This window comes from Lutzomyia longipalpis, chromosome 3 (assembly GCF_024334085.1).
Source record: "Lutzomyia longipalpis isolate SR_M1_2022 chromosome 3, ASM2433408v1".
NCBI classification, from domain to species: Eukaryota; Metazoa; Arthropoda; class Insecta; order Diptera; family Psychodidae; genus Lutzomyia; species Lutzomyia longipalpis.
This window is the reverse complement of record NC_074709.1, coordinates 18,668,047-18,692,500: the sequence shown is the minus strand read 5'-3', so window position 1 is coordinate 18,692,500 and position 24,454 is coordinate 18,668,047. Positions and strand designations below refer to the sequence as shown.

The 24,454-nt window shown below is 32.0% G+C and overlaps 5 protein-coding genes across 30 annotated transcripts in view; 3 read left to right on the top strand and 2 right to left on the bottom strand.

The window, feature by feature from the left end:
- Nucleotides 1-5,550, top strand: part of LOC129792410 (myocyte-specific enhancer factor 2) — a 50,693-nt gene extending 45,143 nt beyond the window's left edge. For 22 of the 26 annotated variants that reach the window (XM_055831464.1, XM_055831462.1, XM_055831441.1 and 19 more), the window contains one exon: nucleotides 692-5,550. In XM_055831464.1, the coding sequence (XP_055687439.1) occupies nucleotides 692-840 (149 nt within the window). In that variant the 3' untranslated portion in view covers nucleotides 841-5,550. The remainder of the gene's footprint in view (nucleotides 1-691) is intronic. The other 4 variants (XM_055831465.1, XM_055831454.1, XM_055831467.1 and 1 more) reach the window with 1 other exon arrangement.
- Nucleotides 1-24,454, top strand: part of LOC129792365 (transient receptor potential cation channel subfamily A member 1) — a 1,125,827-nt gene that overhangs the window by 294,746 nt on the left and 806,627 nt on the right. The window lies entirely within an intron of this gene.
- LOC129792430 (PIH1 domain-containing protein 2) overlaps nucleotides 1-24,454 on the top strand; it is a 927,269-nt gene that overhangs the window by 96,188 nt on the left and 806,627 nt on the right. The gene's annotated exons all lie outside the window — the stretch shown is intronic.
- Nucleotides 13,132-15,446, bottom strand: LOC129792391 (electron transfer flavoprotein-ubiquinone oxidoreductase, mitochondrial). Its single transcript, XM_055831399.1, has 3 exons — nucleotides 15,313-15,446; nucleotides 14,288-15,252; nucleotides 13,132-14,216 (listed from the first exon to the last, which is right to left on the bottom strand). Exons 1-3 carry the CDS (start codon nucleotides 15,338-15,340, stop codon nucleotides 13,374-13,376), a joined length of 1,836 nt encoding a protein of 611 aa, XP_055687374.1. The 5' UTR covers nucleotides 15,341-15,446; the 3' UTR covers nucleotides 13,132-13,373.
- Nucleotides 16,284-23,338, bottom strand: LOC129792449 (FMRFamide-related peptides). The gene is made up of 3 exons (XM_055831513.1): nucleotides 23,053-23,338; nucleotides 16,910-17,282; nucleotides 16,284-16,836 (listed from the first exon to the last, which is right to left on the bottom strand). Exons 2-3 carry the CDS (start codon nucleotides 17,280-17,282, stop codon nucleotides 16,436-16,438), a joined length of 774 nt encoding a protein of 257 aa, XP_055687488.1. The 5' UTR covers nucleotides 23,053-23,338; the 3' UTR covers nucleotides 16,284-16,435.

Genomic DNA, 24,454 nt, shown 5'->3' with positions numbered 1-24,454 from the left:
GAAATGTTATAAAAATGTGTGCAAAAATACAAAGTGCAAAAAAAACGATATAAATACGATAAAAATGCAAAGATTGTAATAAAAACTTATAAAATAATCCTCTAAATTAATATTAAAAAACAAAAACACACGATGGTGAAGAAAACGGATAAAAATGAATCTAAAGTTCATAATGAAAAGACGAAAAAAAAATCTTTTGAACGCGGAAAATGTATTAAATTCCCGCAATTCTCACATTTTATTGAAATGTAATAAAATGTGCCGTGAAAGTACATAAAAAATCTGAAATTATCGATAAAAATAGCTAAAAAGCGGGATACAAAGCAATCAAACGATATTTAAGTTCTTTAAAACTCAATTGAAATACATAAAATGCGATTAAAGTGTGAAAAGAGCGATAAAAATGCCAAGAAAACGCGCAGAATTTTGAAGTTTTTTACCAAAAAAAATGAAAAAAAATCCTTTAAAAGTTCTTTAAAATTGTTTAACAATTTGTTTTCTATACAAAAGTGTTTAAAATCCTTTAAAAAATGACTTTTGAAATATTCGGCAAAAAAAATCAAAATATTTATCGAATAAACACCCTTTTATTTTTTTTAAATGCAACATACTTTTCAGAAAAAAGCAAAAGATTTTTATCCCAAAAAAAAAAGTAGTCAATAGAATAATTTAAATTTGTGAATTTTCATAGGATCAGTAACACCTACAAATGCTCCCTCTCCCGTATCAGATCTACGTCACAGTGCGGGCGGAAGTGGGCTATCCGCGCATCTGCCGGAGTATGATGCCCCAACAAATGCCCACAAACGCCCCCGAATAAGTGAGGGGTGGACAACATAGCCGGCAGACGTTGATGCCAGCATGAATTTCTACATCACCGGAAAACATGAGGGAAATTTTCCCAATTACGGAAACAGCGTCATAGTTTTAAAGTGAGTTAAGAAAAAACAAATAATTTTTCCCCTTAGATTTTATGGAAAATTATATTTCCATACACACCTCCCCATCCCCCAAATATGTATGTGTACCTCCTAACCCTTTCAATCAGTCACTGTGCAAGGGTTACGAGGAGCAACAAGAGATTTGCATTAAAATTGCAAAAAAAGAAAAAAATCTGTGTCATAATTGTTGAAGGAGAAAGATTAATAAATTTAAAAGAAAAAAAATGTTTGAGATACTCTCGCAAGACATTGAGTGAAATTATTTTTATTCAGACAATTTTCTGAATAAATATTTCAACGTCATAATGTACGGATATTGTGCAATATAAAGTATAAATTAATGAGTGGAAAAAAATATCAATAGATTTATTTGTAAAAAGAAAAATAAAATGAAGAGTCACTTTAAAGAAAAACTTCTCGTTTCACAAATCAAGAGAAATAAAAAAAAATCCTTGACAATGCACACAACCTTTTTTAAATCACTGATAAAAGATTATAAAAAAGACGTTAAAAAAAATCTTAAATATCACAACTTTATTAAAAAAAAAAAAAAGAATTAAGAAAAAAAAAGTTTAGAAAAAGTGCCATAAAATTGATATAAAAAGAAACATCATAGATGAGCTATTTTGAGAGTGTCATAGAAATATTTTTAAAAACAAACGTGAATGGAGATAAATAAGAGAAAAAATATGAATATCAAGTCCGCCCTTTAGTCACTGATAAAAAGGATAAAAAAAAACGTGTAGTAAACCCAACTTCTGTCGCCGTCTGAAGCAGCAAATATCAAGCATGGTGGATAAGTTCAATGCCCGGCATTTGCTGCTGCAGACGGCAAATCGTAAATGGAATACCAAATTTTTAAAGTTAAGATGATGAAATTAGAAAGGAACGTTCTTAAAACATGAAGCTCTTAATACTCCGAGCCGTTACACTAAATTCACGTTACAGAATTTCTTACATAATTATATTTGTGTGTAAATATCGCAAGGAGAAAATACCATTTTTCTTTTTTTTACTTTAAATTAATTCTTAGTGGTCCATTGAAAATGATCCTCTATGAAGTTTTTTTTTTCCTTATTGCTTTCCCGTGCAATGTACTTATTGAAGTTATATTTTTTTTACAATAATTTTCTTCACCATGAAGGATTTTTTTTACACCAAAAGATTTTTGCACATTGAATAGTAATTTTTTTTTAATAGGGAAAAGGTGCAAAGAAATTCAACAGAATTGCAAGAAATGATTTTTTTTTAATTAGAGAAAATTTTCAAACACTGAACAGGGCATAATTTGTGTTTTAAAGCTGATTCTGTCAAAAATCTTTTCTTCTTTTATAACTTGAAAGTTTTTTTATTAAATTTTTACAGTTTATGCTTTAAAAACGTTTTATTGTCAGCATTGTCAGGCTCTGTAGTTGTCGATAAACTCGATAATAGATACAGCTCGGAAAACATTAAAAAGAAGAAGTTTTATTTTCACGAAAAATTGAAGATTTTTTTTATAAAATGCTTTAGTAAGGATTTTAGAAAATCTTATCTAAATATTTTTCTTTTGAAAAGAAACTCGATTAAAAACAAACATAATTTTATTTTAAAAAATTAAAAGAATAAATATCTAACAATTATCAAAAGTAAAAATATTAAAAGATTTCTATCAGAATCGACCCCTTTTTTTCATTTAAAAATTTGTTTTCAGAATTTTTGCACAAAAAATATTCTCTATTGGTTTTCATTTTTTAAATATTTTTATTTCAAGACTTTTTTCCTAAAATTGAAATAAAATTAATTTGTTTTTAGGACCATTTTTAATTGTTGTCAAGAAAATATAAAAATTAACAAAGAAAACATAAAAATAAACTCTGTTCAGTGCAAATTATTTTATCATTTTTTTTTTAACAATTCTTTTAAAAAAAATTACTTTTATAAATAAAATAAAATCATGAGATCCATGAAAAAGTTATTTAGTCTGGCTTTTTTTTTAATAAAAATAAATAAAAAATTAAATAAATAGAAAACATTATTTATTAGACCTCTAAAAGAAAAGAAAAAATATTTTCTATTTGGTAGCTAAAGTTATATTGGTTTTTTTATTAAGTCAAAAATATATTTTACTATTTATACAAAAGAAAAAACAATGATAGTTATTAGTTTTACATAAAATATTTACAATAAATTGTATTGACGAATGATTTTTTATAGTAAAATTTGGGTTTAATGAGAATAAGGAGAAAAAACTGGTCACAATTGTGAGTAAATATAGTTTTTTTTTTGTTTAGATTAATGAAAGATTTTAAGAATATTTTTTGAGATACTCATGGAGTTAGAGACGTGTGCCATTTTATATGATAAAGATTTTAAAAAAAATTAGTAAGTATATGGTGAAGATTATAAATAAAAACTATTATTATTAAAATATATTGAAAGATTATCTCTACAATGTCACTAAAAGTGCATGAAATTATAATTTTTTTTTAATAATCTTGGAGAAACATAATTATATACAGATTACTACATAAAATTCTTTGCAGAACAGTAATAGAAAAAAAAATCGAATTTCCCAAAAAAAGTCGTGGAAATCAACAAAAGAAATAAAACTGATTAAGAATTTATTGTTCTGTAAATAGAAATAACTTCCAAGAGTTTTATTTTTGGTTTTTATTCTTTCAAATAAAAAAAAGAAACACAAATACTAGACGTAAATTACACATGAGATTTTGCATCATGCGGGAAGTGAGTGAAGTTTATTATTTAAAAAAGAAGAAAAAAATGAAAATGAGAAAATATTGTAAACTATTATATTAATATTTAGTATAATATTTAGTGAGTGAAATAACGTTTTAGGTAGAAATTGTTCAGAAAGTCATCTTTGACTTTATACTATTGGATTTATGATTGAAAATGATATTGCAAAAAAAAATCGATGATAGAGGAAAAAAAGTAACACACAATGTATATTTTCTGATAAATGATATTATAGAGAGGAAAAAAATGTTAGTTAATGAAAAAAAAGATTAAATATAAAAATCATCCCGCGCGATTTTTAGAAACATTTAAATGAATAGTTAAAAGAAAATAAAGAAGAAAATATTGATAATAATGTTACAATATTACACAAAGTCACGACATTAATTCACACTCAATCAGATAAAGTCTTATGATGATTAATCAAGTGTTTTCCCAAGATTTTTGTACATTCTATTGAGATAGATTTTCTTTTTTTTATTATTTTCATCTTGATGCAAAAATAAATGGCGAATGAACGTTGATGAATTTATATATAGATAAGGTACCTCTATATACTGAAGGAGAATAATGAAAAGAATCATAGCTGGTCGTAATTTAAAGAAAAAAGTTACTAAAAAAAGTCTTTGTAAATTCAAATGAGTAAAAAATAGTCATATTCATTAAAAGAAAAAAAGAAAAATAGTAAGTACAAGAAAACCAGCTAAAAAAATCCTACAATTTAACATTTAAAAAAATAATAGTTGAAAACAAAAGTCATCCATTAATAGATAATATTTTTCAAAATAAAAAAAAAAGAAAGAAAGTGTTGAAACAGACGAGTTCGAATAGAGCATAATTTGGGTTTAAAAAAAGGGTAGTTTCTACTCTATTTTAATTGGTAATAAAAAAAATTACTGAAAAGGAACATTGGCAAAATTTTAATAAAGTTTTTTTTTTTAAAGAAAGGGTTATAATCTTTTTGAACTCGTCAATATAAATAATAATTTTTTATTTCACCCAGAAAACAAATTCTATTCTATTAAATAATGAATAAAAATACCGAAAGAAAATGAATTAAACCATAAAAGAGTTTTATGATGTAATTTTTTGTTGAAGATATTAGTTTGATTTTGATTTTGGACAGATTAAGCCCTTAATTCTTGTTCTTAAATATAGCCGGTTCAAAAACAATCTTCTTCACGAATTTATATCTACTTTTTTTTATTTCCAACCGAAAAGAAACTTTATTTGGTAACGGAAAAATTAAGAAATGATTAAGAAGAAAGAAAAACATTTATTTCAATATTTGAAAAATAAAATCAATTAAAATTCAAAATAAAATAGAAATATTAATTTTTATTTTATTTTGTGTCATAATTTAGTCCGAAAGAGATTAGAAGTTGTTATAAAATCAACTCTAAATAATTCTGAATCACTTAAGCAACATTTTCTTTACTTTTCCTAAATCAGTTTTATTTTTTCAACAAATATTTCATAAAACTCTATCAATACCTATGGCTTTCTTCAGGGCTTTCTTTCTCACAACTGTTCAATGTAAAAAGGAATACAAAGAAAAAAGATTTTTTCTGATTTAAAAAATAAACTGCACGTTTCATCTACAAGAAAGAAATCAGAGAAAATAGAATTTTATATATTTTGTCATTTTATAAAAAAAAAGCGAAGGAGATTTTTTTAAGGTGTGATGGTGTGATTTTTTTTTAAAATAATTTCTTCTCATGTTTTACTACTTTATTTTCTATCATATATAATTATTATACATTATAATTTTTAGCTGTAAATTCCTATGTTAATCTGAGAGAGAAAAAACATCAATTTTCTTCGGAAAATTGAAGAAAAGAATAAAATATGATTTAGTTTTCAATTGCAATGGATTTTTTTATTTTCTTTTCATAAAACTAACAAAATCATTTTGTTTTTTTAACACATCATTAACACCGAAATTGACCATGAAACGGAGAGGTTGGGATTTTTAAAAGAAGTTAATTAAAATGGATATTTTTTTTTTATAAATCTCATTTAAGGAGAGCTCATTTTACACACACAGCTCTATGTTAGAGAAAATAAAAGATAAATAAGGATGAATATAATGGATACAAAGAGGAACATTATACACAAAGATACTTTGTAAGAAAAAAATATATAAATTGCATTATTTAGGAAGAAAAAAAATGAGAGAAAGAGTATTTAAAGAAAAAAAAAGAATTATTAAAGAAAAAGATACATACATACGTGTTAATTACCTCCACTTTGTAGATGCCTTAAAACACAGTGCCTATTTGCATATTAAAAGTGAAAAACATAAACGGAGATAGAGAGAAAAAACACAAAAATATAACAAAAAAAATCTATGTGATTCACAATTAACATGGAAGGAATTTATTACCAAAGAAAAATGGTTGATCGTTGCATAAAATGGCATAAAAAGCAAAGAAAGAAGGCACAGATATAATCCTGCATGATAAGGTTCTTCCTTTTCCTGGAACTGGTGTCATCCCCCTTAAAGTAAAAACCAAAAGAAATCCATTTAGCGTGCGTGGGGAACAACATGGACTAGTTAAAAAAAAAGTTGATGGGAATATTTTGTGGTTAAATATTCAGTGTTATATGTTTCAGTATGATGACAACAAGAGCATAAAATGCGTAATATAAATGTATTTTATCACTTTCAATGCACAATTTTCCATCCCTTCTGTTCATTTTGGGTGATAAAAGGCAAATTCATTCTCACAAGCCCAATAGAGTTGATGAGGTTTGCTCTATTTTCCTACAGAAAATGTTTATTTTTTCAGGATTTTTTAAATAATATTTTTATCCTTTAAAAAAGATGCATAAAACGATTGAAAAGGAACTTCAACTAAAAATTAATGTGAAACGTTAAAAAACTGACAGCATATGAAACGTTTTAAAAGAAACATTAAACATTAGTAAAGAAACGATAACGTTAGAAGAGAAATGTCAAATGTTAAAAGCAATATGTCACACGTCAGAAAAGATGTCAAACGTTTCAAGGAAAAGTTAACAGATCGAAAAATGACGTCAAAAGTTGCAAAAGGAACATCAAACTACTAAAACAACAACGTCAAACGTTAAAAGTGCAACAAACGTAATAAAAAAAAATCTTCAAACATTAAATGTTAGAAAAGAAAAAAATTACGGGCTGTGTGGATGTCGAAATGACGTCCGGCCCTGGAAATTTAAAAAGAAGAAGAAAAGAAACGTCAAACGTTTGAAAACGGAAAACAAACATAAAAAAAAGAAATATCAATCATGGAAAAAAACTTCAAACTTTAGGAAACGTCGAGAGCCAAAAACCATTGTCAAACGTAAGAAAAGAAATGTCAAAAGATCTAAAAAAAAAAGATCAATCGTTAGAAATGGAACATCGAGCTACAAAAGAGAACGACAAACGTTAAAACAAATAACATACGTTAGAAAAAAGAATCATCAAACCACGGTCCAAGTATTACGTGATCAAACATTAGAATTGGAACGTTAGAAGTATTATCAAGCGTTAAAAAAACACGTCGCGAGGAATGTAAGACTTTAATAAAGAAACGTTAAACCATGCATCAAACGTTAGAAAAACAACAAACATTTGAAAAATGAAAAATTTTCGAATCTTTGTTTGTTACTAATCCAATTTCAGCGTCTTTTAAATTTATAAAGCTGTACTGATTTCAAAGGAGTTTATTCATTTTGATGCTCTTTAGTTGAAATTTGAAAACAAGATAAGCATTGAATGAAGAAGGTAAAGAAAATAACATTTTTCCCTGGATTCTGTTGAGAGACTTGAAGCAAAAATTGAAAAAACCACGCCTCTGTTGTATTTAAACTCTAAATCTCATAAAACTTATGCTTCAGTGCTTCAATCAATGAATTTTTATTGTTTTGAAGGCTTTTGGATAAAATTAAAAGGAAAATGAGATAATTACAATGAAGGCTTTTCAGAGCTTTTCCAGCTGGCAATTTTCATCCTAATTTTTATTAGGAAAATCAAAGAAATTAACCTTAAAAATCAACATAAAACCATCTCAACTCTATTGGATTCTGCTGAGAGAATAAAGCAACCCAGTGCGTTAGCATTGAAAATTTTTACACCTTCAACAGGGTATTTTATACACACTTTTTCGTATAATAAAATTTTAAAAAAAATCTCCTATAACTAGTCTCCTTTTAATATTGTAGTCACGAAGGACACCACTAAAAAAAAACAAACAAGAAGCTTTCATAAAGTAAAAATTGGTTTCATCACGTGAAGTTATGAGACAATTACGAGCCTTTTTAACTCACACAGAATTTTAATTTTTGCGTGTGTTGTGCCTGAAAACCTTTTGAAAAATTAATTACATAAAAAAAATAAACTAAATGTGAACTTTTATGAATGATGTTGTTTAGTAGAGAAAATTTACATTATTGCAAAAAAAGGGAACTAAAATGTTATTCCGGTGAGGAAGATTCGGGCGTGGAAAGAAGGGAGCTTTTCATATCACTTGCACACATTTTTCTTTATTTTTAAAAAATCATATTGTGGAAAAATTTTAATTTGTACTTTGTAAAAAAAAATAAGGAATCTGTTTTTTTATAGCTCCTTTAGATTCATTTTTTGATCATTTTTGCGATATAAAAAAAAACTTATTAAAATCGTTGTGAGACTTGTTTTTTTTTTGTAAATACGATGAAAATGCAAATATAATAAAAACATAAATTTATAATAAGTATAAATATATTTTAGTGGAGAATACTCCTCCCCCAGAAAAACATGAAAAGATTTTACGTACAAAGAGCTGATGTTCACCCTGAGAAACCTTGGATGGTGTTGTTAAATTTAAGGACAAAAAAAAACCCTAAAAAAGCACTTTTTTGACCGAAGATACATGCAAACAAAAAAAAATAAATAAAAATCGTTTACTGTTGATAAAGAGAATGTATTTGAAAAAAAAGAAAAAATAAGAAATGGGAAAATTGGTAAATGTCTCAATTATTAGTTGTTATTGTGGATATATTCTCTTGTAAAAGGAAAGAATGCTACGTATATACATATATATACACTGAAACAAAAAGAGTATATATGTATATATTTAAATATGACCTTACCTGTAAAAAATAATGGAATATTAAATGTCTTCACAAAAATGGATTATAAAGAGAACATAAAGGTTAAAAAAAAAAAAAAACAAATCATAACGTCAATGTATCCCCCATTTTTTGTGGAAAGAAGAAGAGTTCTTTTTAGCGGTGCGAGTTTGATGAAAATCCGTTCCAAGACACAAACATCATGATGATTATTTATTAGAGCAAGAGTGAGAGAAAATCGTGTTCCAATAAAAAAATATATTAAAAAGAAAAGAGAAAAAAACAAATGGATTGAACTAACACAATGAGAGAAAAGAACTTTTAATTGAGCTAAGTTGATCAATGATGATGAGAAATGATTGTTCCGATTAAATTAATAATTATTAAAATGAGAAAAATATATGCATATCTATGTAAGAGATAACATAGTTTCATTTACTTTTACGTTGCATTCCTTTATGATTTTTAAAACTTACGGACAGAAAAAAAAATCTTTAATCAGCTCAAATTCTTTGTCTTTTGCCTATTATGTTCTTCAGGGAGACGTTACTCTGCCCTTAATTGGATTGGACAGTCAAGTCTATTTTTCAATAAATTGTGAATATTATATTCAAAGTCGACTTTAGACTCCGAAATTTAGTTTGTTGCGGCTTTTCGCGGGAACCTTTTCACTTTCAATGTTGAAGCTAACTCCATTTGCCTAAGGCAATCAATTTAGCTTCAACATTCAAAGCGAAAAGGAGTAAAGAAAAAATAAGTTAAAGTAAAAAATGGCACGAAAATACAGCCAGTAGTACTTGAAGAAAGTGACCAAGGAGAAAAAGGAGATCATCGAGAATACCAGATCCAGATTCGTCGAAGAAATAGAGGATTCTGAAACACATGCAGATGGTAAGTTTTTAATTTAAAAAAAAAACCTAAATTTCTATTTTTTTTTCTTTTCAGCGAAGAAAATTCTAATCAAGAAGTGGAAGAAGAACGCTGTAAAGGTACGAAAGCCGTTCTAAAAAGAAAATTATTAGAAATTATTTAAGAGCTTTTGCAGATTTATGAATATCGATTAGATAAACAAAAAGATAAACCGGTCGACTGGAGCGACTGAACGTATTCTTTTCTGTCAGTAAATTAAAATTATTTTCCGTGTTATAAATTAAGTGAAGATTGGTAAATTGCAGTTGAGTAGTTGCATAGCATCTATGAGGAACTATATGTAGAAGGAGCTTTTCCTTGGGTTTGCTCTGGAGGTTGGTTGACAACAACAATTTGATAGGACAAATGAAACTGAGATGAATAAAGTTGAAAAAAAAACATTATTTGATTCTTCTACTCACTCCTGTAAAAGATTCCTGAATTACAACGCAGCTGCGGACATAATTATGTTTTTCATCGTTGAATATTGATTGATAGAAAAATTTAAATTATAACTATTCGGAAAATGCAAAGGATATCAAGGCAACATCCTGTCCACGTGTCCCAGAGAATAATCTGGAGAAGTCGATAGGAAAAAAAACTAGATAAGCCCATTAAAAGCATGCCAACATTAGAGAAAAAGCTGTGGAGAAAGAGAGATCATGGTATAAGTTTCTGCGTGAGTTGCAGCGCTCAATCATCGCGTAGAAATGACGCTTCAGTGAAGAAAGCGAGGATTCAATCATGAAGAAGGAGTTAAAGGAATTTTACAAGGACAGATGGCAAATCTTTCATCCTTGTAGTGTACAAAAGTGGGAATCCTAGTCTCTGAGGCAATAGACGGAATCGTCTTATCCATTAGAGAGAATTCATATAGATTTCTTTTTCTGGGAAGATAGAACTTTTGTTATCATTGGGCCTTATTCAGCGACCAAGAAACTCTTGAAATCTTTGAAATTTGTACTGAAATATCAAGATTTCAAGGGTTTCTTGGTCGCTGAAAGAGGCCCATTGTGGACGATTTCTCAAAACTGACTGATGTGAAATTGGTGAGAAAAACTGATTCGTTGGCGACAATTGAAGCTTTGCAGAAAAATTTTGAAGTTTATGGGTTGCCTCACACGGTTGTATCGGGCAACGGAAGTCCTTTTCAATCGGAGGTGTTCGCGAAATTTTGCAAATCACACGTATCGTTCACAAAACTGTACCTCCATACCATCCAATGTCTAACGGCATGGATGAAAAAGCCGAGGAAAAAACTGTGGATACAATAAAGAATTCGCTGAAAAAATTCATGTTGGATGAAGAGAAGAATAAGTGGTCAGTAGCTAATAGAATTTCATTCTTCATTTTTAAGCACTACAACACGCCTTCAACGATGACACAGAATTCATTGATCATGACCTATACGTCACAGACTGATTTGAGAAGATATTCCACGACAGCTTGTGCTTGATAATAATAAAAAATCTAAAAAAGAAATATTAAATTTTTTAACTAAATTGAACATCATAAATTAATTACCCTAAATCCATTGTAACACTTTGGGTGTAATTCACTACTCAGTCGGGCTTAAAAATTTAAGTCGATCTAAAGGTTTTCAGTCAGTTTTTTTTAAGTCTGACTTAAAATTTTTAAGTCGGTTTTAAAATTTTTTTCTTTTTGAAAATTAAAAACGCAGGAACAATTGCAAAATTCATGACCGACTTTAAGTCTTTTTAAGTCAGACTTAAAAAACTGACTTAAAACATTAAGACCGACTTAAATTTTTAAACCGGACTGAGTAGTGAATTCGACCCTTTATGTATAGTCCAATAAGGATACTACGTAATTCCATAGGACATTATAAATAAAAATCTAAATCTAAAAATTAATACACCATCAGCGGGCATTGATGTGTCCCAATTTTCCAGTAAAGCATTTACAACAACATTAGTGCATGAGCCAAGAGATACAAAAAATTTGTCTTAATTTAGAACATGTTAAAAAGTTTGCATAAGTAACACAAATGAACAACAACATTAGTGCATGAGCCAAGAGATACAAAAAATTGTCTTAATTTAGAAGATAAGAGCGGAAAGCCCCATACATTCAAAACCTTTGTCCGCTCTATATATGTTATTATCTCTATGAAGGAATCTACTGGGAATAACTTCCATAATGCGTCTCCACTGGGTCTCCACCACAGTTGTATACAACGACGAAAGGGAAACCTTGCTTAGCCATCGATGGTTTTCAGCACAGGTATAAACTTCCAAAATGCACGAAGATAACCAGAAAATGGGAAAGAGCCCCAGGTCTTAAGATGATGAAAGACAGATTAACGCAATATTCTGTTTTATGCAAATGCCAGCGGGGATCTAAAAATTAAACCTCTTCTCTTTTAACTTAAGCATATCTAAGAGCATTCAAAAAAACTTTTAATAAATGAATCTTCACCGCGGTGAGGTCGCATCAAACAAGATAGCTTGGATGACAAAAATTCTTTTCGAAGAGTGGATTTGTCTTGAGAAAGGACCACTCTTGAAAGCAATTCTTCTGCTGGACAATGCACCAGGACATCAACCTGACTTGAAAAATGTCGTAAACGAAAAATTTTATTTTATAAGTGTCTATCTACCACCAAACACAACATCTTTAATTCAGCCAATAGACCAGCATATAATAGCTTTCAAAGCGCTTCGGAATGTTTTGTTCACAAACAAGAACTGAAAATATATTTGTTACTGCGATGTCTAACGAAGCCCTCAGAAATCCACTACCACGTTCGCGTAACACAAAAAATTCCAGCAAGACGAAGTTAACTGCCGCCAAATCTGTGATGCCCAGCAGTACAACATTCCGCAACACAGCCGAACAACGCCGCAACAATATTTTGGAAAAAAATGTTAAATTGTGTATTGCTAAAGCTGTTGATCTCTTTGGTAAAGAATGGGACGAGGTTACAAAAAACCCTAAAAGCAGGATGGAAAAATCTTCTTATCTAAATTAATCATGGTAGTACAAGTATTTCTCACGCAACGAATCACAGCCAACGTGCCACTAGTAAAGCTTGGCTTTCCTTAAAACAGCGCGTTGGTTGTGATTCGCTGCGTGAGAAAATCTTTCCTCAAATCGGCTGCCTAGAATCATTCTTATATTGTCTAATCCGGTCTTTCAGAAGCAGCTTCGTGGTGCCCAGGTAGCTCAAAGAGCAGCCCATGCAGGGAATCTTATACACCACATCCGATCTTCTCATCAGCGGAATCGGATCCTTGAGCTTCGTAAAAAATTCATCCACCCTTCTGGCCGGATAAAAAGTCAAAAAGTCTTTCCTCAAAGTTTGTCCACCCTCAATTTTCACCACACTTGAATTTTAATCCAGATTCCAGATCAACCTTTCTCAATTTTTGCCACACTTAACTGTCATCTGAAGTAAGAATCACAACGCATAATTAAACCTTTTAAATTTTAAAACAATTTCAAATCAATTAATGATAAAAACGTGAAAAACTTTATTGATTCCATTTACAAATTTTTCTATCAGTACAATTTTTTTTTCTTTTTACTACATTCGGTCCCAAAAGGTACATTTTACAGTGAAAAAAAAAGGAAGAATAATTATTTACAAAAGACGCCAATAATTTGCAAAACAATTCCCTTGTATAAAAATATGTGTGTTGTATATAAATGCGTTCTGGCACTTGAGAGAGCTTCCTCTGTGGGGGCTCACATGCCATTGTATGAGGGGCCACCACCACCTTCAGGTACAACCCAATTGATATTCTGTGTTGGATCCTTGATATCGCATGTCTTGCAGTGAATGCAATTCTGTGCATTGATTTGCAGCCTCATTGCGTCCCCACCGGCTTCCTCATTGGGGACGAATTCGTAGACACCAGCTGGGCAGAAACGAGCCTCTGGGCCACCGAAAGTGGCCAAATTCATGCCCACGGGGACAGTGTCGTCCTTTAGGGTGAGATGTGGTGGTTGATCACCTTCGTGGTTGGTTCCTGTGAGTGCCACTGAGGAGAGAAGGTCAAAGGTGACCTTGCCATCGGGTTTGGGGTACTCTGGGGGTTTGCACTTGTCCGCTGGTTGAATTTTCGTATTATCCGCTCCACCGTGCGACAGAGTCCACGGCTCACGGCCACCCATGAAGATGGAAATCCCCGAAAGGACTAATCCGCGGTAGAGCCCGAGAGATCCATGGAAGCTCGGTCGAAGGTTACGAACTTTCTTGAGATCGCTGTAGATGAAGGAATTCTTTACGCGATCTTCGTATCCCTTTGGTTCAATTCCGGCCGTTTGACTCTTTGGTTGCTCCGCAAAGAGCTCCTCAATGACGCTTTCAGCTGCAAGCATACCACTCTTCATGGCATAGTGTGTGCCCTTGATCTTGGGGACGTTCATGAAGCCAGCACCACAGCCCACAATACAACCTCCGGGGAATGTGAGCCGAGGGATGCTCTGGAAGCCACCTTCATTGAGAGCTCGAGCGCCGTAGGCAATTCTCGTGCCACCCTCGAAAATGGGACGGATTGCGGGATGAGTTTTGAATTTCTGGAACTCCTGCGGGAGGGAAAGTAGCCACGGAGTCATATTCAATCCTGGAAGGGAACAAAAAAGTGATCAGAACTCACCTGAAAGGGACTAATGTAGGGATTGGCATAGTCGAGGCCCACAACAAAGCCCACTGAGATTGTTGGCGTAGGCTCATTGAGATGATAGAGGAAGCTACCACCGTATGTGTCAGGTGATAGGGGATACCCAACAGTGTGTTGCACCAATCCCGGCTGGTGCTTTTCCGGTGCAATCTCCCACATTTCCTTCAACCCGATCCCATAGGATTGGGGTTCAGATTGGGCATTCAGACCGTAACGCATCATCAATTGCTTCGTGAGATGCCCACGGCAACCTTCGGCGAAGATCACGCATTTCGCGTGAAGTTCCATTCCACGTGCAAATGTATCCTTGGGAGCACCATCCTTGCCGATTCCAACGTCATTCGTGGCAATTCCTTTGACGCTCCCATCTTCATGGAAGAGTACCTCAGCTGCTGCACACCCAGGATAGATTTCCACCCCCATACCCTCAGCCTGCTCACCCAACCACTTCACCAAGTGACCCAGCCTTACAATGTAGTTCCCATGATTGTCCTGTGGCCATCCCTTGAAAATGGGAATGGGTATACTCCCGGAACTCGTGAGGAAGGCAAACTTATCCTTCGTCACGGGCGTATTGAGTGGTGCTCCCATGTCCTTCCACTCAGGCAGGAGTTCATTCAACGATACAGGATCAATGACAGCCCCCGACAGGATGTGTCCACCAATTTCGGAAGCCTTCTCCACAACACACACCCGGATTTCTTTGCCCTTCTCCGCTGCCAACTGCATTGCACGAATAGCCGCTGCCATTCCTGATGGCCCCCCACCGACAATCATAACATCCACCTCATCCACGGATCTCTCCATATCCACATCCTTCCACCGGGCATCCTTTTCCCGTGGATAGACAGTGTAGTGCGTCGTAATCTTGGGGAATTTCTTGGCATCCACGGAATAGTGCCGGCGTGGCAAACAAGCCAGCCGGAAAATTCCACGATTCACTGGAAATGTTCACAAGGACATTAGGAACCTTCCCCAGGACCTACCGAAGGGATACTTACTCCTAATTGCACGGAAAACTGCACTCATTTTTGTTGGTGGCTAAAAAACTTACATCACAGTGGAATAGGAAATTATTGGGTTGTCCAATATTTACACGGATTAAAATTCATTAAAAAATTTTAATATGGGGAATAATCCGAGTCGTTTTGGGACAGCCGAATACATCTTCTCGACAGACAATTCTATCCCTATCGATAAAAAGACAAAGATTTGTTCAGAAAAATGATTTTTCTTTAAAGAAAAACCTTTTTTTGGGGCTCCTAAAGTTTCTGGGGACACTCCGAGGGCCCTCAGGGAGTTTCTGTGAGAAAATGGGAGCAAAATTCGCAGAATTTTTTGCGGAATAGTTGTGAAAAATTTTGGCGCGAACTTGAGCTCTTTGAACAGGCGATGTCAACCGACGCGGCGTCGCTTCATGAGCGGGAAAATCTCAATTTTCCATGAAAATGTGGTGAAAATGCGAAAAATTTACCGTGTGATGAATATAGCAATGGTGTACGTTGTTAGTGAGGAAATTGTTGTAGAATAGCACCTGAAAATATAATCTTTTTCTCATTTTCTTTTGAACCATCAACATCAAATCTTGTAACGGAAATTTTTGAAATTTTAGGTAGTTGATATTACAAAGATTATTAATTTTTTTTAACAATTTTTATTAATTTCTTAAACTTTCAAAGCTTTGAAAGCTATGTCTCCGTTTTTTCGTGCATTTGACGTCTTTTTCCTCCGTTGTTTTAGCCCCATCCCCGCTCCTTATGAATCAAAATTCATACTTTTTCGATAAGATCTTTAAAAGTTTTTACACTTTAAATTCTTTTGAAACCTTTTCTATCCCTTCTCATTTCTATAATATAGAGATAAAGGAGTTTTTGCGAATTTTGTGAATCCTTCAGGCTAAATTTTTCCATAAAAACCCCATAAATCAGTTTATATTTCCCATGTAGGCAGAAAATAAGAAAAATGTTGCATAAACTTGCTTAGAAAATAATTTTATTAACGAGAATTTACATATTTGGTGGAGAATGTGCATAAAATTGGCAAAACGACGAGGAAGTCCCCAAACCAGCCAGAACTGGGAACTTCATCTTCGTGTCTGTTCTTTCGGCACAATAAACTTCCATTTCAATTGTCGTCCTCCTTGGGGATTAAGTAATTTGGTGGTATAACTAAAGATTCATCATCAGCCAGAGCGGGTAGGAAGTCCAGGAAGGATTTCACATCTTCCGGAGCTTCTTCGGGAAATTCGTCTGAATTTGGGGCTTCAGCGGGGTCTCCTCCACTCCGTCCGAATCGCATAAAGTTTTCTGATCTACCGAATCTGAGGATATTCTTTGTTTGGGGATTCTGCTGAGTACCACCACCTCCTCCTTTTTCCTGTGAGCGACCCAATCGGAGAAAATTTGTCTTCTGATTCCGTCCGAATCTCATGAAATTCTCATCCTGTTTCCCATCATTCCATTCGATTTTTGGATTTTTTGCCTTCTTCCTCCGTTCGGTACTTTCGCCCAGTGGACGAACGAATTCTGTTAATGAGATAGGGAAATCCGGGAAAGCTCACAAAAATTTATTACTAGAAAATTATTCAAAAAAATTTACCAGAAGTCCTTCCGAAGCGAATAAAATTGTTGTCTGGTCGCCCAAAGCGCAGGATATTCTTATCAGTTCTTCCGAAACGAATAAAATTGTTATCTGGTCGTCCGAAGCGCAAGATGTTCTTATCAGCCCTTCCGAATCTCATGAAATTCTTATCCAGCGAACTTCGACGACGCGCCTCAATTTCCGTGTTGTCACTCCGAACGTGCCGATGCTGTGAAAACTGATGCAGCTGCAGAGGTGGCTGATTGGCATCTACTTCTTCACTTCCCCGGGAAAGCTCGTAATCTTGTACCTCGGCCACAGCAGCGGTGTGGTGAGTGGCGAGGATGATAGTGCAAAATAGCAGGATTAACTTCATTGTGCTAGGCGGCATCTGCAAGTACGGATGAATTGGGAAATGCAAAGTCCCTTATTAAGCTCCTCAAAAGGTCCCCCTTCGTTTATAGCCCATTTATTGAGTCATATAGGGGTGGTTTTCTATTGTAAGAGAATTAGTGCTTGTTTGAAATATGCACAGTGTGTCTGATAAGAGGGTGCTTTTTTCAAAAAAGAATTTTTCGAAAGAAAATTTTTAAGAGAATGGGAAAATATTCACGAAAAGGCAAAAAGATCTTATTCTCTCTTACAGAAAAGAGGATAAAAATCTTAAAATTAAAGAAACCACGCCCCCATTGCATTTTTTATTTTAGCGCATAAAGTATATGCGTCAGTGCTGCGTAGTGGTTATCAATGCTTTAAAATTAATGTTTTTCCTTTTTTTAAATCATTTTATTTCTTCAACATTGGAGTGAAATCAGTAGTACCTGTAAAAGTATAATAAAAAACCTAAAAGCATATGCTTCACTGCTTTGATCGATAGAATTTTTATGTTGTATTTAGAACAATTTTAAATTTAATTTAAAGTTAGAGAAATATGCTCAAAGCATCGTATTATCCAAAGAGAAATTGCAAAGTTACTTCTCTTTGTCCAATATTTATAACTATGGTTGTATGAAAATGAATAAACTCCTTTTTCAAAATGATTTTTAATTCTATCAAATTATTCTTTTCTTAATAAATAAATTAATACTCAATCCTTTTCAAAATTAAGTTCCTCTATGGTATTTAAAAAGACAAAAAATAATTTAAAAATTTCCACTACACTTCCTATTAGACAAACTGTGAGTAAAAGCTTCCTTTTGTAATTTATCATCGTTCAAGTTTGCAAAATATTTGATAAATTAAAAAGCACTCGCCAAAAAAAACCTCAGTGGCGTGGGAAAGAAAATAATTTTATTAAAGGTAAATTAATTAAATGCCATCGTTTCCCATCGTTTGTGGTTTCTTTTGCTCCTCCACAAAATAGAGCTTTTCAATATAGACGGAAAAAACGTCCATGAGATGAAAAAAGATGTGCCTAAAGGCTAAGATGACAAATGACTCAGCTCTGTAAATAAATAATTATTAAATATGAGCCCACAGTGAATTTTCATCTAAATGCTGTCCACGAGAAAGGGTTACTCGGCGGGGTCGAATAGAAGGGTTGAGTTCCGCCTTTTGTGTAATAAATAGCATCAAATTTCTCCATTGTAATAAACTCGACTCTCGCATTATTGATAATAATTGTACACTTAAAATGTGACACTTTTCTTCCATAATTATTAGTTATTATGTTCAACATAAGTAGCATTAGGAAGTATTTGTAATCATTTTTTGAAACATGCGGCCTCTTTTAAGTGGAACTTAAACTTTGCAGTTTAGACGGAATAATCCCCATTTAAAAAAATGGCGGCGAAAACGATATTTTATCTGGCTTGATCGCCATTGACTAATCGAATTGTTGATTAATCTAGTTTTCTTTATTCTTCTTTAAAAAGCTTTTCCGGGATTTTTTTTAGCTTAGAGTGTCTAAATAAATATAAAAATATTCTTCCTAAAATAAAAGTCTTTTTATTATTGTAAATAGCGTGAATAGATATGTACGTAGATAGCATCCAAGATGGCGTTCTTCTGGAATTTTGAAATAACTGCCAAATTTCTGCTCTAGTTAGAAATGAAAGGAAGTTTATTTAGAGAGCTGCTATGAAATAATGAAATAGATATATTTGGCCCTACAATTATAGGGAAACGTGGCCAAATTCGGACCTCCAAAGGTCCGCGTAGAATTGCTCTTTTTGCTCCCCTAACTGTCTACATTTAAAGTTTTATCAGTTTTAAGTCCGAATTGGGCTATATATCCCTAAGTATTAAATTACTATTCAGCTGATAAATCTAATAACAACGCATGACTAATCCTCTCTTTTTGAATCAATTTCTGTCTATTCGTCATCACGTGTCAGTTCTGCTTAATTTAATAAACTTTAATCAAATATCTTATTAGTTTATTTTAAAATTTCATATCAATTCTAAGTGATTAATTTTATTTCAATAATTTGTTGCGAGATTTCGTGTTTAACAAGCATATTACCGATTCACCTACTTCGCTAACGAAGTACTAAAAAAAAACAAAGGCGAACAAATTGGTTAATAGTGTTGCAAAATCTTATCTATCTAATCTTTTGTAACAATTCAAGGAAAAATGAAGTTAAACGAGCGGTAAATTATTAGTATAAGATATTGACATAATATTAAAGATCATGCACACGATAAAATATTTCAGTAAATGAATAAAAATTATTTATTGCAATTTTATTCATTACGCGTTTTGCAAAAAAAATTGATTGAAATGTAAAAATTAATTAATATCTCTTCCTTAAAATTATGCAAAATTAGAAAGAAAAATTTCACAAAAATTTTACTGGGTAATTAAATCAAATTTTCTTACTCAATTACTGCTCGAGTTTCATTTCAAACATATAGCATAAATAATAACCAATTTCATTGACACTACAATTAATTTTATTATTTGAATTGCATGCGTGTATGATTTCTTTTTTATTATGCTTGATAATTACTAATTCCTTGTTTACCAATTATATTTATCGATATGTCTTTAATGCTCATTGTTTCCAACATTGTGTGATGCTCAATTGCATTGCTGAATGATTGAAAATTCAGATTTTCCGATACGCATTAATCATAAAAGTAAAGTTCTTAAGCGGACTAAAAGCAGAATGTCCTTCAAAGAACATTACAAAAAGCTTTTAGCAAAAAAACAAGAATTGTTATGCAAAATTATTAAATTCTGCTTAAATTATTATTTTTCCCACATGATTGGTCAACATAATTTTTTCAAAGAAGATTTTTTTCCTGAGAATATAAATTCCGACAAAAATTTTCATTTTATTTCAATTAAAAAAAATATTCTAAATAATTTACCAAGAAGACACTGCTTGGGGCAAAATTGTACATATTTATTTTATTATTAGTCCATTCTCAAAGACATTTAAAACTTCAGTCATTTTCAGATTTACGTCCAGGACACTCCTACTATATAGAATCCCGAGAATTCAAAAGAATATATTGGAGCGAGCGCATTTTAGAAACGTATCACGATTTCAAGCGGGGTTTTGGGTCTTTTTTCCTTGGGGGCAACTAAAAGAAAATCCGCAGCAAAGGTAGTATGGCAAGTTGAGGGGCAGCAACAGGTATAAAGACAACTTTCTGACCAAACACCCCAGAAATTAATTCAGAGAGAGTGAGAGTTTATCCAAAATTAGCATGTTTATATGAATAATATTTTGTGGGATGCTTATTTTTCTATCCTCTACGTGCTGTACTTGACAATTCACCTGCCTTTTATATTTATGCTACTCTCGATTGTACTATGTACACAATACACCTACTTTTAGGAAACCTAAAGTAAAAATCAACACTCTTCTTCGCTGATTAATGAAATTTTTGAACTGTGAATGCGATTTTTAATATTTCAAATTGAATTTTATTGCTCTTTCAAAAAAAAATATTTGGGTCTAATTTACGGTAGACAAGCATTTCATTTCGCGTGGTCATTTCACTCGTAATTTAGCCTTATAAAACCACGCAATTCTGACGTCCAAGGTAACTCCTCCTGTGAGTTTTTTTTAAAGAGATTTTTTTCTCACTTTGAATAGCGTCATTTCCAATGAATTTCTTCTTGACGATTTAATTCAATTTCCACCTGGATTGATTTTGTATTTATTGTTCTGATTTCCTTCAGTTTTACTTTCTTTCCAGATGGTTTTCTTTAACTTTTCAAAGAAAAATATCTACCTATTTCCTTTAGCAGGAAGTTTTTTTTTATAACGACTGCTTGTGTAAGTGAGTAAGGATTTAAATTAATCAGGAGCGGCTCTATACCTGATAGGAGCACAAATTGATGTTAGTAAGTGTTAAAAATAAGGGGTGTTTATCAAAATGAAATTATTCGGATCTTCCAAAATATTCGGTTTATTGTGCAATATTCGGATGATTCGCCAAAGAAATCAAAATATTGGTTTTTAGTTCAAAATACATATGGCTCAGTTTGAGAAACAGAGAAACCTAAAAAATATATAATTTAAGCCAAAAAAAAGGTCGAAAAGTAGCTTTAAGTCTAAAAAATGAATAAAAATCAAGTCGAGAAATGACTAAATTCTATCCGAAAAATATGATTTGGCTTTCAGTTCTAAAAAGACACAGATTTGGGGGCAAAAGTCTAAAAAAAAACTATTTAATTTAAACTCGAAAGAGATTAAATTCGAGCTCAAAAATGACAAAAAAATAGTAATTTCAAGTCGAAAGGTAATAAATTCAAAGCGAAAGAATATACTAAATTCATTTTTTCGGTTTCGAATTATTCAACTTTTAATAAGAGATATGAATGAGAATATTCAGTTCTTCGGAAATATTCGGTTAAAAAAATTTCTTTTGCTTGGAAAAAAATTGTAATAGGCGTTTAATAATCAATTTGAAAGTTTTTAAACTACATAAAATATGTTTAATGGACAGGCCAATTTATCCCTTTCTGCTTCTAAAAACATATAAGAATAGCTTTTAACCCTTTTTTAAATCATATTTTAATTTAAAAAAAAATTTCAACCTCCGGGTTTTTTGTCGGTAATAGAAAATCCTATATTGCTAAAGACATCGGGAAACGTTATATAGATTTAATAAAAAATGCATTAAAAATTATAATTTTCAAATACGAAAGCTCAAACAGGTTCACCGTGCCATTAAAACCTCTGAAATTACTCTTTAGGGTTAAAGAACAATAAAAACGTTATAAAACTGTTAAAACACTTAAAATTTTTTTTTGTTTTAAGAATAAGAAAATGTGTTGTTATATTTAATTAAAAAAGAATAAAAAAAAATCAACCTTTGTCCTAAAAAGTTCTAAGGAATTACATCAATTTAAATAGCAGACTTTAAAAACTTCTGCACAATAAACTTATACATATTAATTTTATTTCTCCTGTTACAAATTAGTGTTATGGTCAACCAATTAACTGAAATTAAATTTTATTGAGCCACTCCGGCACGTGGCTTTCCAGACTATCAAATACTAGCCTTTTTACTAACAACACTTTTTAATTCAACCTTTAAATGTATTTCATACACACACTCAGAAAACAGACTTCCCGTAAGTACTCAGCTTACCAGCCACAGCATTTTTTATCAGAATTATAATTGAAGAAAAATCCACCTTACACACCCCCATAGATAATTAAGATGGGAATAAAATCACGTGCAAAATTTGCGTAGTGAATTTGTAATGACCAATGAGAATTAAAAGGGAGGAAAAGTTCTTCAGAAAAAAAAAGAAATGAGAAGAGGGTTAGTCGCTCACCACCCCATAAAACTTCTCAAAAACACCACTTGTTGATTCTTAACCCGAAACACTACCCATTCGCCTTTGAAACGCAAAGCTTTTTGAAATACAAGTCCACCTTATAATATTTGGGTGTTGTAACTCACTTAAAATTCTTTAGGACTGAAATATGATGGTTCAATATTGTGTGTGAAAGTGAATTTTCTTTTGATGGGGGCGGCAAAATGTTTATTTTTTCTGCAAAGTGTACAAAAGCACCCTCTGTGCTGAATTTAAGTGCAAATGAATAAACCACAAAATGCGAATGATTGATGATGTGATAGAGAAACATTTTATCCTCATGACAAATTTGTCATCAAATTCAATGATAAAAAAATGTTTTTTCATTGTGCGGTGGATTAAAATGGGAATATCATGTTTAAGGAAGTAGACTCACCTATATGAAAGAAAGAACTTTTTTTTTCTAACAAATCATCCTCAATTCACTGAATATCTCACACAGTTTTTTTTTTTCTTAAAAAGCTCGATTTATTGATTAGTTAAAAATATTTGAAGAAAAGAAAAAAAAATATTAAAGAAACACTTTAAAATAAAATCAGAAAAATTTTAAAAACTTTCACCGAAAATTGAGTCTTGCTGTATTTGATACAGTGTGTCTGAGGGGAAATTTGAAGCAGAATAACTTTGGGTTCTGTTGCACGAGAAAGAAGAAGATTCTGTCTGATGTTATCATGGAATGTGCCGCCTTTTATATACCTCGCACAGAGTAGAGCAGAGTCACATTTTGTGCACATCAGGACGTATCCTCGCACAAGGAGCAAACTCGAAAAGCACAATTGCTCTCTCTTCGTCTTCTGTATCCCCATTCGGAGGCGCATACATATATTTTAATTCCTCCGTGTTGACCATTTAGGAGGATCATACTCTGTTTCTCAATCTTAATTCCTCATAGTGACGACGATGTGATTTCCGTGGTGGTGAGCATAAATCACCAATAACATTTCTGCTGCCCACACGTTAAATTATCTAAAATGTCGTAACCCTATGCTCTTTGTGTTAATAAGACATAATTTATTAACACGAACTCAATTTACAATATATTTAATACATAATTTTTTTTAATTACGTCACTGAAACCTTTAAAGGATACTAAATCCTGACATGACAATAAATCAGCGGTAGGTACACATTATATTTTCCTTATTCTATCTTCTTTGACTTTTCGATGTGCTCAGGACCTATTTCCTTGAATTTTCACAGGACTTTTAATCCCATTTCCTACCTTAAGGCTTTTAAAAATAAATAAAATGTAATCGGAAGATGAATAGGATCAATCTTAAAAACTCCTAATTTTATTAATAAAAAAAAACTAATTAATGTTTTCTTCTCGAGAATAAAATTATAAAAGAGTGTTTTTTTTAATTTAAAAGACAGCAGCAGGATTTAAAAAAAAAACGATAAAAAATTGTCTAAACCTCGATATGTAATAAAGAAGTTCATACATAATCCTTTTAATTAAATACTGTATTTCCGATTTTTCCTTATTTTAATCTTGTAGTTTCTGCTTTAAAAATCGTATCCTTAATAAAAACTTTTTTCAAAGCTCAAAGACTGAACAAAGAAAGTAGAAAAAAAATCTTCTTAATATATAAAGCTGAAAAGTTTGTTTGTCTGTCTGTCTGTGGCACATGAACTCCTCCGAAACGGCTGGGCCGATCTTGATGAAATTTGGTATGGGGGTAGAGGGGGTCAATATGAGTTGCAAGCGCTATATGGGATTCCGCCCCAACCCCCCTTTGTAGCGCCCCCACAGAAAAACTAATTTTTCCCACTTTCTA

Coding starts and splice junctions, on each gene's coding strand:
- LOC129792449 (XM_055831513.1), bottom strand. CDS start 17,282: ATGCCGCCTAGCACAATGAAGTTAATCCTGCTATTTTGCACTATCATC. Junction 16,837..16,909: donor TCGCTTCGGAAGGACTTCTG/GTAAATTTTTTT, acceptor TCTCATTAACAG/AATTCGTTCGTCCACTGGGC.
- LOC129792391 (XM_055831399.1), bottom strand. CDS start 15,340: ATGAGTGCAGTTTTCCGTGCAATTAGGA. Junction 15,253..15,312: donor AGTTTTCCGTGCAATTAGGA/GTAAGTATCCCT, acceptor GAACATTTCCAG/TGAATCGTGGAATTTTCCGG. Junction 14,217..14,287: donor CCTACATTAGTCCCTTTCAG/GTGAGTTCTGAT, acceptor TCCCTCCCGCAG/GAGTTCCAGAAATTCAAAAC.